General features: G+C 44.4%; 2 protein-coding genes across 3 annotated transcripts in view; one reads left to right on the top strand and one right to left on the bottom strand.

Moving 5' to 3' along the window:
* The window catches only part of epha3 (eph receptor A3), a 144,999-nt gene that overhangs the window by 55,984 nt on the left and 74,650 nt on the right, over window positions 1-14,365 (top strand). The gene's annotated exons all lie outside the window — the stretch shown is intronic.
* LOC137075094 (uncharacterized) lies at window positions 1,840-6,947 on the bottom strand. Its single transcript, XM_067443298.1, has 2 exons — window positions 5,415-6,947; window positions 1,840-2,097 (listed from the first exon to the last, which is right to left on the bottom strand). The coding sequence occupies exons 1-2, from the start codon at window positions 6,534-6,536 to the stop codon at window positions 2,095-2,097; spliced, it is 1,125 nt and encodes a 374-aa protein (XP_067299399.1). The 5' UTR covers window positions 6,537-6,947; the 3' UTR covers window positions 1,840-2,094.

Below are 14,365 nucleotides of genomic sequence, written 5' to 3' on the forward strand. Positions count from 1 at the left end.
TGACAGTGTGTAAATAGGAATCGCTGCCTAACAAAGATGTCAGAAGAAGGAGAAAGTGAGAAACTCCAGGAAAGTATGCAGCTATCTCTCCTTTAATAGAGCTGTGAGACACAACGCTGTCGTCCGTAGCGACAGGATTATGCCATTGAACAGGAATGAAATGCTGCTTTTAATGAGGTGGAGCTGCATCTCTATCCCACTTCACAGACGAGATGCTTCAAAATCCTTAGTTTGCTGGCTCTCTAATTATGAAATATGCCAGTTAGATTGCACAGGGCTCTCACAATGAGTGACCCGCTCTGCTCTCAGTCATTACTGAATCATAATTAGAGCGCTTTTAGCGCAAGCACAATATTATGATTCTCTTTGACAGATTAACAAAGAGGAATCAACCACAGCGGTCTGTAATTAATTTATAAGGATCTTTAAAGGCGAATGCATTACCCAATGTGGTCATTTGCTGTGTGATAATTGTATTAAAATGGCGTCGCTGTTCCTCATTCCTAGCGGAGCGCCTGAAAAGCTATTCATTAGCTTCGCCGAGAACATTTGTAACATATCACGGTGCGTCAATGATGTTTGGAACCCAACACCAAGGAACTAGCAAACATCACTAAGATGCAGTAATGTCAGAGCAAAATGTTTATTGTTACCCTTGATGCAGTGCATTCATCACAGCCAGAACTAATCTAAACGAACCCCCCAAAAACAAATTACAAATTCACTCTGTTTGCTTGCCAGCAGATGCATAAGGGAGCTGCCGAGCTGGCGCTTTCCACGACAGTAATTCATATCAGCTTTCTCAGGCCTCTGTTGGTGTTTGTGCTGGTAACTACAAGGTAATGTTTCTGGAGTGGAGGCTCATTCATTTCAAACGGGTCTTAAAGAGGCTCCTCACATTGGAGCTTCACTTTGGGAAATGTGCGGCCTAATTAAGCGGTCTGATCTCAAGCTGATTTGAATGAGAAAGCCCGCTGATGAGCGGATCGGGAAGGTGCGAGGCATTATACACACTGGAGGCATTATAGCCGTGCTGCAAAAGCAGGGCGGAAACACATGTTTGGAACTGTAAACAGTCCCAGAAGCGCGGCACGCATTACAATGCTAATATCCATCTTCAGTGCAATGGGCTCCGGAGGGGGCTTCGCTCTGCCATTTCTAACGCAGAAGAATAGCTGTCCCGCAGGATGCCTGATCAAATCTAATTTTACCTAGAGCTGGGGTGGGAGAGTGAGAGGAGACGCAGAGAGGAGAGTAGGAGGGGGGCAAGAGTCCCTCTGACCTTGTGGAATGGAAGGGGTGGGAGCTGGTCTATGGAACCAGGAAATCATTTGTTTAGTCAACACTCTCAACTACTTGCTCTGTTTACCGCTGGCACCGTCGAAGTGGAGCGAAACCTTCACTGACCTTTCCTTTCACTCTGAGAGAGCTGATGGAGAGCCTGGCTCCCTCTCCACAACACATTTTTCCGCTTTGTGAACTGTAGAGTTTTTCCAATTATTGGTTCCCAGAATGTTCTGGGAATGTTAAAGCTTGGTTCTCAGAATGTTTCCAGAACAGAGCTTTTGGAATTTCTTTTAAGTAAACAGGAAAATAATTACAAATTTGCTATGTATATTATATATTATGCTTAGATTTTAAAATTCAGCCTCATCTGTTTCCTTAAAATGGATACTGTGAAAACGGATATATATATATATATATATATATATATATATATATATATATATATATATATAAAGAGAGAGAGAGAGAGAGAGAGAGAGAGAGAGAGAGAGAGAGAGAGAGAGAGAGAGAGAGCACTTTATTTTAGATGTAGTGATGTTGTGTACTGTAGTAAGTTCGATAATGGAAGGAAGGAAGAGGACACGGGGGTCGGCTGGACGGTTGATACTTTCTTTATTTATAACTCAAAACTTGTAATAAACTTCACAACACACACTGCGGTGTGGATTCTCATAGACGCTCGATTACTTCCGGGTCGGCACTTCCGGCTTCCGGTAACTCAGTCTCTGTGCGCTCGTATCAACCGTCCGATCTCTCTCTCTCCTTGATCTCCGGTTCCACCGAGGTTTTATTCCCTCTCCGCGCTCATTACTAGAACAAGAGACAGGTGTTATTAATCTGCTTCCAATCCACTCACTTACCGCTTGTCCCGCGGCTCTCTCTCCCGCTGCAGACCTCGCTGAACCACGCCCCCCTTGCCACATACCCCCACCGCCCGACTCAGGCCGGGGAGCCGTCCGGCCTGCAGCCCCCCCCCCCCCCCCCCCATTTCTGGAGAGGAAATCGGCCACAGCCATCTGAGCACCCGGCCTGTGGACCACCTGGAACTTAAAAGGCTGAAGAGCTAGATACCAACGGGTGATCCGCGCGTTGGTATCCTTCATGCGGTGGAGCCATTGGAGAGGAGCGTGGTCCGAACAGAGGGTGAACTCCCGCCCCAGAAGGTAGTAGCGGAGGGTGAGAACGGCCCACCTGATGGCAAGGCACTCCTTTTCGATGGTGCTGTACTTAGCCTCTCTCTTCGAGAGCTTACGGCTAATGTACAGCACCGGCCGCTCTCCCCCCTCCACCTCCTGGGCCAGGACTGCGCCCAGCCCCCTGTCCGACGCGTCAGTCTGCAACAGAAAAGGGAGAGAAAAGTCAGGGGAGTGTAAAAGCGGCCCGCCACATAGAGCAGCCTTAACTCGGGTGAAGGCCTGCTGGCACGGCTCCGTCCATTGGACCGTATCTGGTAGCCCCTTTTTAGTAAGGTCAGTCAGGGGGCTGGTGAGGTCCGAATAATTTGGTATAAACCGTCTATAATATCCCGCCAGCCCCAAGAACTGCCTTACCTCCTTTTTGGTCTTGGGCCTCGGGCAGGTCGCAATTGCGGCGGTCTTATCAATTTGGGGACGCACCTGTCCATGACCCAAGTGGAAGCCCAGATACCTTACCTCCACCCGCCCAATTGCACACTTCTTCGGGTTGGCCGTGAGCCCCGCTCCCCTCAACGACCTCAAGACCGCCCGGACATGTTGCATATGCCGCTGCCAATCGTGACTGTAAATCACGATGTCGTCCAGGTAGGCAGCAGCATATGCGGCATGGGGACGCAAAATCCTGTCCATGAGGCGCTGAAAGGTAGCGGGTGCCCCGAACAAACCGAAGGGAAGCGTGACGAATTGGTGCAATCCGAACGGCGTGGTGAAGGCTGTTTTTTCTTTGGACAATGGAGACAAGGGGATCTGCCAATAGCCCTTCGTTAAGTCCAATGTCGAATAAAATCGAGCCGTGCCCAGCCGATCAAGCAACTCGTCAACCCGCGGCATTGGATACGCGTCGAATTTCGACACTGCGTTCACCTTGCGGTAGTCCACACAGAACCTGACCGAGCCGTCGGTTTTAGGGACCAAAACGATCGGGCTCGCCCAGTCACTGTTGGACTCCTCTATTACTCCCATATCGAGCATTGCCCCTAATTCTTCCTGAACTACTTTTTTTTTGTGTTCAGGTAAACGATACGGCCGGCTGCGAACTACCACGCCCGGCTCGGTCTCGATATGGTGCTGAATTAAGTCGGTACGGCCCGGTAGTGGCGAGAACACGTCGGCGAATTCCGCCTGTAGTTTTGAAAGATCAGTGAGTTGGGACGGTGAGAGGTGATCTCCCCCAGGGGCCAGTGCGACCGATTGTGCTTTGATGCTCGCCTCTGGCCCGAGATCATCCTCTCCCCCGATCACCGTCGCCAACAACACTGATTCGACCTCATTCCATTTCTTCAGGAGATTGAGGTGATATATTTGCCGTGCTCCGTTCCTATCGGACCGTATCACTTCATAATCGAGATCTCCAACCTGTCGAGCGACCTCAAACGGCCCCTGCCATTTCGACATTAATTTAGAGCTCGATGTCGGGAGTAATACAAGCACTTTCTCTCCCGGTGTGAATTTGCGTAGTCTCGTACCCCTGTTATACGACCGGCTTTGGCGGTCCTGGGCTTGCAACAAATTCTCCCTAGATAGCCGCCCCAAGGTGTGGAGTTTTGTTCGCAAGTCCAGCACATATTGAATTTCGTTTTTGGCCAAAGAAGGCCCCTCCTCCCAAGTTTCTCGTAGGACGTCCAGCACCCCACGGGGCTGTCGTCCGTAGAGAAGCTCGAAGGGGGAAAACCCCGTGGAGGCTTGCGGGACCTCTCGCACAGCGAATAAGAGGGGTTCTAACCACCGATCCCAATTTTTGGCGTCTTCCTGTACGAATTTACGGATCATGGATTTAAGAGTGCGATTAAATCGTTCGACCAAGCCGTCTGTTTGTGGGTGATAGACGCTTGTCCGAATCGATTTGATGCCCAATAACCCGTATAATTCGCTTAACGTGCGTGACATAAACGCCGTGCCTTGATCAGTGAGGATTTCCTTCGGAATCCCCACTCGGGAGATTAAACGAAACAGTGCGTCCGCAACACTCTTCGCCGAGATGTTGCGGAGAGCCACTGCTTCCGGATATCGTGTTGCGTAGTCCACGATAACTAGCGCAAAACGATGTCCGCGTGCGGATCGCTCTAATGGCCCGATGAGGTCCATCGCAATTCTCTCGAAGGGGACCTGCATTAATGGAAGGGGGCGCAATGGCGCTTTTGGGGAGGCCAGGGGATTCACCAACTGACATTCAGGACAAGACGCGCACCACCTGCGCACATTGTCGTGAATGCCTGGCCAAAAAAATCGGGTCATTAAACGATTCAGCGTGGCCGCCTGTCCCAGGTGGCCCGCCATTGGGTTAGAGTGAGCCGCCTGGAAAAGCATTTCCCGGCGGCTCTTTGGTACTAACAACTGGGTTGTATCCACTTTTGTCTGAGCGTCTTGGGTCACTCGATACAACCTATCCTTAATTATGGCAAAATAAGGATACGTGACGGGCAAGGCGGGTTGAAGGGACTGACCGTCGATAGTGCGGACCTGTTGGAAAGCATGTTTTAGAGTCTCATCTTGGGACTGCTCCAGAGGGAAGTCATCGCGGTCCGAGAGAATCAGTCTCTCGACCCCGCTCGTTTCCTCTGAAGCGGTTCCTGAGGGCCCCGCATCAGTCTCGCCAACCTGCACTCGCATCGCCCCGTTCCTAGCCTTGTTCTCCCAAGCGGCATCCGCGCATAACGACCCCAATAATGCCGGAAAGGCGGGCCAATTTGTCCCCAGAATTAGCGGATGCCGGAGGTGGGGACTAACCGCCACCTCAACACTATGATTTTCTCCCCTAAACTGTATCGTGACTGGGACAACCGGATATTCCACCACATCCCCGTGCACACACCGCACCTTAACCATGCGGCTTGTATCCAATGCCCCCGGTTGCATCAGGCTTTGATGGATCGAGGTTTGGTTACAGCCGGAATCCACCAAGGCCTGATATGTACCCCCCTTGATACTCACAGGAATTTGGTACTCTCCTGCTTGATCAGGGGTGGTCCGCTGGAAGTCCGGGACCCGGATCATTGTCCCGACGTCCATCATCGGACATCGGTCCACAAAATGGTCCGGGTCGCCGCACCGCCAGCAGGCCAGCCCAGGCCTGCCCGCCGCCCCTGCGGCGGGGAGTGGATTGGAAAATGAGCGCGGAGGGGGGGTGGAACCGGAACCGTTATCCCCGCCCGACCCCAGCAGCCCCGCCCCCCTGGGCGGGGCCCTCGAACTCCCGTATTGCCCTGGGCCCATTCCACCCCGACCTCTGGGGGGAATACGAGGGGGCCCTGGAGGGCGGGACCTAGGGAGAGGGACAGGGCGAGAAGGAGAGACAGAGGGGGGAGAGAGAGAGGGAGAAGTTAGTAGGGGCTCGCCGACCCCCGGGCACGCCACCAGATGGTCCTCCGCCAGGTTGATGGCCGTCGTCAGCGACGTGGGCCGGTGGCACTGGACCCACTCGGCGGTCTTCCTGGGGAGCCGAGCGATGAACTGCTCCAGTACCACCAGATCGACGATGTGGTCCACGTCGCTTCCACCGGCCAATAGCCATTTGCGGCACTCGTCCCGGAGCTGTTGGGCCATCGCGAAGGGCCGACCGGCCTCACCCCACGCCAGCGAGCGGAACCGCTGTCGATGCTGCTCGGGGGTCCGGCCGACCCGCTGGATGATGGCCCTCTTTAGGTCTTCATAATCCAGGAGGTTCGCCACCGGCAGTTGTTGAGCGGCCGCCTGGGCTTCTCCCGTGAGCAGTGGTATGAGGCGCACCGGCCACTGTGCCCGGGGCCACCCGCAGGCCTCCGCTGCCTTCTGGAACAGTTCGATGAAGGCCTCGGGATCGTCCTGTGGCCCCATCTTATGTAGGGGCACGTGGACCGGTGCGCTGGCGAGCCCGGCGGCTTCGGTGCAAACCTCCCGGGCTGTCCAGCTCCGGAACCTCTCGCGGTCCTCTTGCTGGCCGCGGACGATGGCCTCGAAACGGCGCTCCTGGTCCGCCCGCAGGTCCAGCATGGACTGGTGTTGTTCCTGGTGGAGGGCCGCGAGAGCGGTGATGATGTCCGCAAACGGCGTGGCGGAGGGCGTTGGTGTTGTCATGGCGGCGGCGCGGTCCTACTTCCTTCCCGGGTTTCGGCACCACTGTAGTAAGTTCGATAATGGAAGGAAGGAAGAGGACACGGGGGTCGGCTGGACGGTTGATACTTTCTTTATTTATAACTCAAAACTTGTAATAAACTTCACAACACACACTGCGGTGTGGATTCTCATAGACGCTCGATTACTTCCGGGTCGGCACTTCCGGCTTCCGGTAACTCAGTCTCTGTGCGCTCGTATCAACCGTCCGATCTCTCTCTCTCCTTGATCTCCGGTTCCACCGAGGTTTTATTCCCTCTCCGCGCTCATTACTAGAACAAGAGACAGGTGTTATTAATCTGCTTCCAATCCACTCACTTACCGCTTGTCCCGCGGCTCTCTCTCCCGCTGCAGACCTCGCTGAACCACGCCCCCCTTGCCACATGTACTTTGCTTTTTTCATATTTAATTATTTAATTATTATATTAAATATTTCTTAAAGGTCCTGTTCTTCGCGATTCCATCTTTCAAACTTTAGTTATTGTGAAATATTGCTGTTAGAGCATAAATAATACCTGTAAAATGATAAAGCTCAAAGTTCAATGCCAGGCGAGATATTTTATTTAACAGAAGTTCCCTTTCAAAGCCTACAGCGAACGGCCGGTTTGGACTACACCCCTGCACTTCCTGCAGGAATGACGTCACTAGAACCTTTGTTGACTAACCCTCCGCCCACAAGTACACGCAAAATAGGGGCGTGGTCTTGTTGCTCTGCCACATGGAGAAGAGCGCGCATTCAGCGCTTGCATCTCCCCGTTATGGTAAGAGGCGGGACCTTTTGGGCAAAGTGCGCTAAGCTGCTGTCCAATCACAACACGGTACGCGCTGACCCAATCAGAACTCATTACTTTTTTCTGAAGGAGGGACTTCATAGAACAAGGAAATCATCTGCCCGTTTTTAGGACAGAGAAAACAGCGGTGTACATAAGTACATTTTTTACACGCAAAACATGAACTCATGCACACTGCACACTGTAAACATATAGAAAATCTTCGAAAACACGCAAAGAACGGGACCTTTAAACTTATTTATAATTTTTTTCATCTAATATTTATTAATTTATTTATTTCAGTTTTATTTCATTTACCAAAAAAAGTTAAAGTATCTATATGCAAAAAAATAAAAAATAAAAATTTAGTTAAACTAGGTCAGTTTAGGAACAACAAGCATGCAGGTGATGATATGGCATCAATGTCCTTGGCCAAATATGTGTTCTTGAATCCTTTTTTATATAAAAAGCTCCATGAAATGGGGTATTTCGGTGGTGTCATTGGTGTTGTTTACAAGGCAGCGTGTATTGATTCAAGGAGAGGCGGCCTCATTCTCCTCTGAGAGCGCCATTGTAGAGGTTCCAGGACAAACAGAAGAGCACTGATCACATTTCAGGCCTCTCTGAGTGCTACAGCTGAGCTCTCCTAAGTGGCCGCGGTTACAAATGGACCACTGAGTGAAGAGAGGTTGCTTATACGAACACAATTCGGACACATATGTGAATCTGTGATTTACGAATGTGTGTTTAATTGTGCAGTTGTGCTGAGGAATTTGTTTGTGTATTGCTGTGTTTGTTTATCCTCAACACATGATCACATGTAACTTTTTAGCATGTTTACAAGATGTGTAAACTCTGAAACTTTATTTAGTCCGTTGTGGCTTAAAACTTTCAGACCACAAACTAGATTTGTCATGCAATGTGAATATGCTTAGAGAGGCACTGTCAGGCCTCTGGCTGTGCAGGAGTGCCAAGCAGGCATTGATCAAGGTCAGAGGTCATTTGAACGGAGAGCTCTAGAGGTGTCAGTGTTGGCAGTGATTGAATTAGCAGTGTAAATGAAACCCATGCATGCACTTTAATTGGGTTTTGGGCTTTTCCCATGATGCTCGCTTAGTGGTTTTCAACTCAAAATAACCTTCATTTTAAACTTTATACATGCAACTTTTCTGGAAATGAACCAAGCTCTGCTTTCCAAGTAGAAAAGGACAAAAACATCTTCTGATTTGGGATGGATACAAATGGATTGCTTTTTAATTATACATGATGGTTTCTTATGCTGTTGCATTAATATTCAATGTTAAGGATTCAGTACTTGATAACTGATTCATAATTGATTCCATAAATCTATCTATTCTTCTTCTTCTGTGTATAAAATGTGTTTTTACTAGAACTATATTTTAAAATTCCTGTTTTCATTATCTCATACATCTTTTACATCGGGAATTTTGTAAGTGATAACGGGAATGAGAATCTGACCTTTGAGGACTTTGTTCTGGTCTCCCCAGGGGAGGGACATCTACTATGGGCTTTTCTTTTGAGGGCCAACGAGTCAGATACAGTTTCACAGGCAATTAGTTTGAACAGGGGGTGCTGAATGAATGCATTTGTTCCTTGTATCCTCTCCCTCACTGCCAGCTACTGTATAAAGACACTACCGTAAGTGAATCTAGCCAGCACTTACCGTCATGTCATCACATTATGCTTCTATTGATTGATAGGATCCTTTTTAGTCACAAGGAGGTCTGTCCTTATATCATATCACCAGTTACCAATGACACAAGAGTCTTTTCAGCTTTCTATCCTGTAGCCCAGAGGAACATTTTTTTGTGTGTGTATTTTATCACATAGCTACCCCTTCCCACAGGATTCAGATTCATTGTTCAGATAATGTAATGAAGATATCTGTTTTGTCTTATTACGTCTTATTTTCTCTGTTTGACCACAATTAAGTGAGTTTTTGTTTAAAAAAAAAGAAAAAAAAGGAGTGCCTGTTTTTAAACAGCCTTTAAATCTCTTTTGTGAAAGCTTTACAATGCATAAATAGTCCTCACTTTACATTAGCTTACAAAAAATGGTTAACTGACAACTACTAAAACTTCCAGAATGAATCATGAATTACAGTAGGAATACATGTTAATAAAGCATTTATTAACACACTGAGAAACTATTTCTTTATGTGTAATAATATGTATAAAATGTACATTTAGAGTTTATTAGTCATAAAATTTATAAAATGTTAATAAACATATATTTTAATCATCATTTACTTATACTTTCTAAATGATCTTATGAACCACTGACAACTTTTAATTAAAGGGTTAGTTCACCCCAAAATGAAATTGATGTCATTAATGACTCACCCTATTGTCGTTCCACACCCGTAAGACCTCCGTTCATCTTCAGACACAGTTTAAGATATTTTATATGTAGTCAGAGAGCGTATGAAAGTGTATGCACACTATACGGTCCATGTCTAGAAAGGGAATAAAAACATCAAAAAATGACTGATGCATTTGTAATACATTCAGAAGAGCTCTGTTATCAGCCCCATACACTGTCAGAAAAAAAGGTACATTTCTGTCACTGGGGCAGTACCCTAAGGTACAAAACCGAAAAGGTACTTATATATACCTTTACGGTTCTACTATGTACCTTTAAGGTACTAATTTGCACTCTTAAATGTACCTTTTAGGGTACTAATATGTACCATTTTGGGGTGAGTAAGGTACAAAGATTTACCTTTTCACTTTTGTACCTTAGGGTGCCGCCCCAGTACAGTGAACTGTACCTTTTTTTTCTGAGAGTGTAGTGGAAAATGGCTGGGCTGGATCAGCAGAGAACAGTTAAGCAATGAGAATGGTTTGGCCCAACAGTGAAAAAGCGGCTATTGTTGAGATCTCTTCTGAAAATTTTGGCCCATTTGCTCTTCATTTTATTGATAAAACAATGGATTTTTCTATCCTAGGGTTAGGTTTATTTCACAGTTCTTTGTTTTTACTCGACCGTCCCACCATCAAACATCATCAAGATAGCGAAGAAAAGATCGACAAAGTAATAAGATCATCTCTCATATCCTTATTAACGGTCGCTCTTGGGAGAGCATGTGTGTGTTCTTGTTAAGAGCAAGTGCATATGGAGTGTGTGCTGGGAGGCCTGGATGAGAAATCACCTCCGCGCCCCTCTGTAGCGATCTCACTCCCTTCCCCGTGCCTGTTAGCCCGGGAGTGAGCCCCAACGTCTCCTCGCAGCACACGTGTAATCAATAACAGCCCCCGAGCTCAGTCTCGCTCACACACACAAAGCGCTTCCACCTCAGCACGTCGTGTTAGACACACAAACTTATACATCATCCCTACACTCAACTCTCCCCTGTACATCTGAGGCGTTTGGATTACGTGGAGGAAGCACAGGCACAGCTTTGGGTAATGTCATTCATAGCCTTTCAATGCAGTATGAGAGTTTGGTGAGATGAGAGGATGATGTTGTCGAGAGCCATTGGTTTCCTAGGCTTCTATTAAAGAGCTGTCAAGTACAAGAGCTCTCGTGACTGAAAGTGGGGCACCTTTCTCTCCATCATCACCTGCTTCACTGACCCAAGAGACACTTTGTCTTGCATCTCCTTTGTTTATTTTTGGCCTGTGTAATTTATTTCTATTTATAAGTAACGGTCATTGCTTGTCAAGGTCGTCAAAATGTTATTTTCTTTCTCTGACCAACAACATTTTTTTTTTTTTACACATTTTTATCTAACAGATGAGATCTCAACCATGACTCGCACTGTGCTCAGATTTGTCTACTGAAGTATGCAATCAAAATTTTAAATCAAATGATGTGAGACTGTCCACATAAGAGGCTACATATTCATACTGTATGCCAACAAGGCTCTCATTTAGATCTATTGTAATTCTCACCTGTGTTATTTTGGTATTTTTATTTTATTATTATTCTATTAATATATATATATATATATATATATATATATATATATATATATATATATATATATATATATATATATATATATATATATATATATATATATATATATATATATATATATATATATATATATATATATATATATTTAATGGTAGCAATAGTTTTAGTTAACAATGAGAATATTTTCACTAGGATTTTTAAGAGAAAAATATAAAGACAAATGAAAAAATTAACAAAGAACCCCACTGTGTCTCTGAGATATACTCAAAAAAACAAAATAAAAAAGTAGTGTTTGTAGTGGTCAGTTTCTATCAAAAGTAGTCCAAGGAAGGAACAGTGGTGAACTGGTGACAGGGTCATGGGTGGCCAAGGCTCATTGATGCACGTGGGGAGCAAAGGCTGGCCCGTGTGGTCCGATCAAACAGACGAGCTACTGTAGCTCAAATTGCTCAAGAGATTAATGCTGGTTCTGATTATTAAGCTAATAAATGAATATAAATAAAAAATAGCACCAGCTGTATTAAATATACATTAGTAAATTTATTTAATTAAGTTGGACTGTCATGAGAATAATTAGTTTACGTTTAAAGATAATTCAAATTTAAATCTATATTAATTTGACCTAATCTAAAGTAAATAAATTCATTTTTTAAATGTCTGAAAAAGCCACCTCTGCGTTATAAAATGTTCCTCTGTGGTCCTGACCACACAGGTGTGTTTTTATCACATTTGGGACTCTGTGTTTTCTGATTTGCAAGGGTAAAAGTATGTCGGATTAGATTTCCTGTAACAAACGGTATTAAGAGCACTTCTTTTTTTTTCTTTCTTCTTTACATCAGCTTCATTTTGTGCAGTCCCTAATGGAGAGTCTCAGAGGAGAAACAGGTTAATGTAAACCTGCATTCTCATGCATCACAGATACTTTCCATGCCGTTCTCTGTTCACACTATGCATAAGAAAACCTCTCAGGAGAAACAACAGGCATGTAGGTGTGCTGAAGTGGTGGGAATGTCGACTGTGAGATAATAAACATAATAAACATAACTGATATGTTGGAAGTGGATGCATGCATCCCACCCAAGATAGGATTTATTAAATGGTAAGATGGTTTTCTGCTGTATTCCCAGGGAAGAGCCTGACCTTGCTGCTTCTATAATAATAAAGCCCCTTTGGTTTTCTTGCCCTGGAGTAGAATTCAATTGATTCTAGGAAGACGGTGCTGACTTGAAGCTTTGGTTCAGCAACTGTATCAGGTATTGAACCTGCAAACTTGGGGAGTGGAATACAGATGTGTGAGAGCCCTAGTAATTAGCCAGCTCATCATGATTTTCCCTCTTCATTATGGATAATGGAATGGGATTCTCATGAATAGGGATGGATGAGCTGATGAGTACACTTTAATAGCAGTTTTTTTTTTTTTCATTATAAGAGGTGTATTTGCATAATTCATGAAACAGTCACTGAATATGACATTAAAGGAGACTTTAAGTATTTTTAACCATACTTTATCACATATCTATGACTTTATCCTTTGAAATGCTTTGAAAAGGTTTTCCAATTATATTTAATTTAAACTTAAACTTTGAACTTTAAACATAAAAATGTTCCTCCTAAAATGACTTAGGATATGACATATATTATTTGTAGTTATTACACTTATAGTCAGTTAGTTTCGTTTTCATGGACTTTTAGTTTTGTTTTCATCAGTCACCTGTGTTCTTTGTCTTTGTTTCCCGCCTCTCATCTGTTTCCATGGACACAAATCATCACAGCTGTTCGTCATTAGTTCATCACCATGTGTAATTAAGTTCCTCACCTTCACTCTGGGTGTGTCTCAATCAGCTCCCGAGCTCATGAATCAGTATATCATGTAAATAAATTCCGGCACTGGTAAGGACAGTGACTTTATTTCCAGCGAAGTGACAGCGTCCTCATTGTACAACATCACTCCTGGTATTTATCAGCAGAGCTGATATCTTTCTGACATTAATTGTAATGTTTTAAAGTTATTTAAAGTACATTATGATAAATACTCTGCTTGTAACATATATGTGCAACATTTCAGCCTTAAATAAATTATAAATTTTAGCTAGATTGTGTTCAGTAAAACACTTGGATCAATAGTTTGAAGAGGTCTCCGAATGTCATAACAAAATATAATCACAAAATTTGGCCCAAATGTATGATTGTGAACAAGCCTAAATTTGATTTTATGATCTGTCATATACTTTCTCATAGTCATCATGCCAAGTATGTATAATAACACAATAAACGAATCAGTTGCATCACTGTGTAGCACAAGAACCTCCAAACATGATCAAAGTCTTTTTTCTTTGAAAATTGAACGGTGAGATCTATCAAGTGAGACATGAGCTTTTTGAACTTAAGAAGATAATAAGAAATGTTCCTTGAGCACCAAATTAGTATTAAAGTGATTTATTATGGATCATATGACAATATATTTTTTTAAATATATATTTTTTAAAAATCTTACTGACCCCAGACTTCTGAACAGTATTGTACAGTCATGAGGATCATTTCCTGTTTCTGTCTTTTCTAAGAATTTCATTATTTTAATTGTTTATTCCTCGTGACATCAGGACAGTTATATCACACCGACGTAAAAAACGTAACAAAAATAATAAAATAACAATAAAATGTTAATAATAGAAATTGTGTATTCAAGTAATTTTCAGTATAAATTTGATGCGTTTCTGAACAAATAACATCTGAACAAATAGAGACATAGTAAGAAACAATACAGTGAATATGAATAGCACAGCTTGGATAATTTAGTCATGAAAATTGATGAAAAAAGTTTGAGTTCATATTGAGACTTCAGACTTGGCAAATCTGATCAAAGTTGAAGACATTGTTGAGATATCTTCTAAATCTCTTGAGGAGACACTTGTGAGAACTAAGAAACAGTCTTCACTTGGACTAGTTGCCGTTCAGAAACAATATTTCTTTCCTATGAGATCATAATGTTCTCTTGCATATGCGTGTGGCCGACCATACGCACATCTCAGCGCTGTTGGTACAGCTATTAGTTTGTTTAAGTCCATGCAGATGATTAAATGT

The sequence above is a fragment of the Pseudorasbora parva genome, chromosome 5, assembly GCF_024679245.1.
Source record: "Pseudorasbora parva isolate DD20220531a chromosome 5, ASM2467924v1, whole genome shotgun sequence".
Classification (NCBI taxonomy): domain Eukaryota; kingdom Metazoa; phylum Chordata; class Actinopteri; order Cypriniformes; family Gobionidae; genus Pseudorasbora; species Pseudorasbora parva.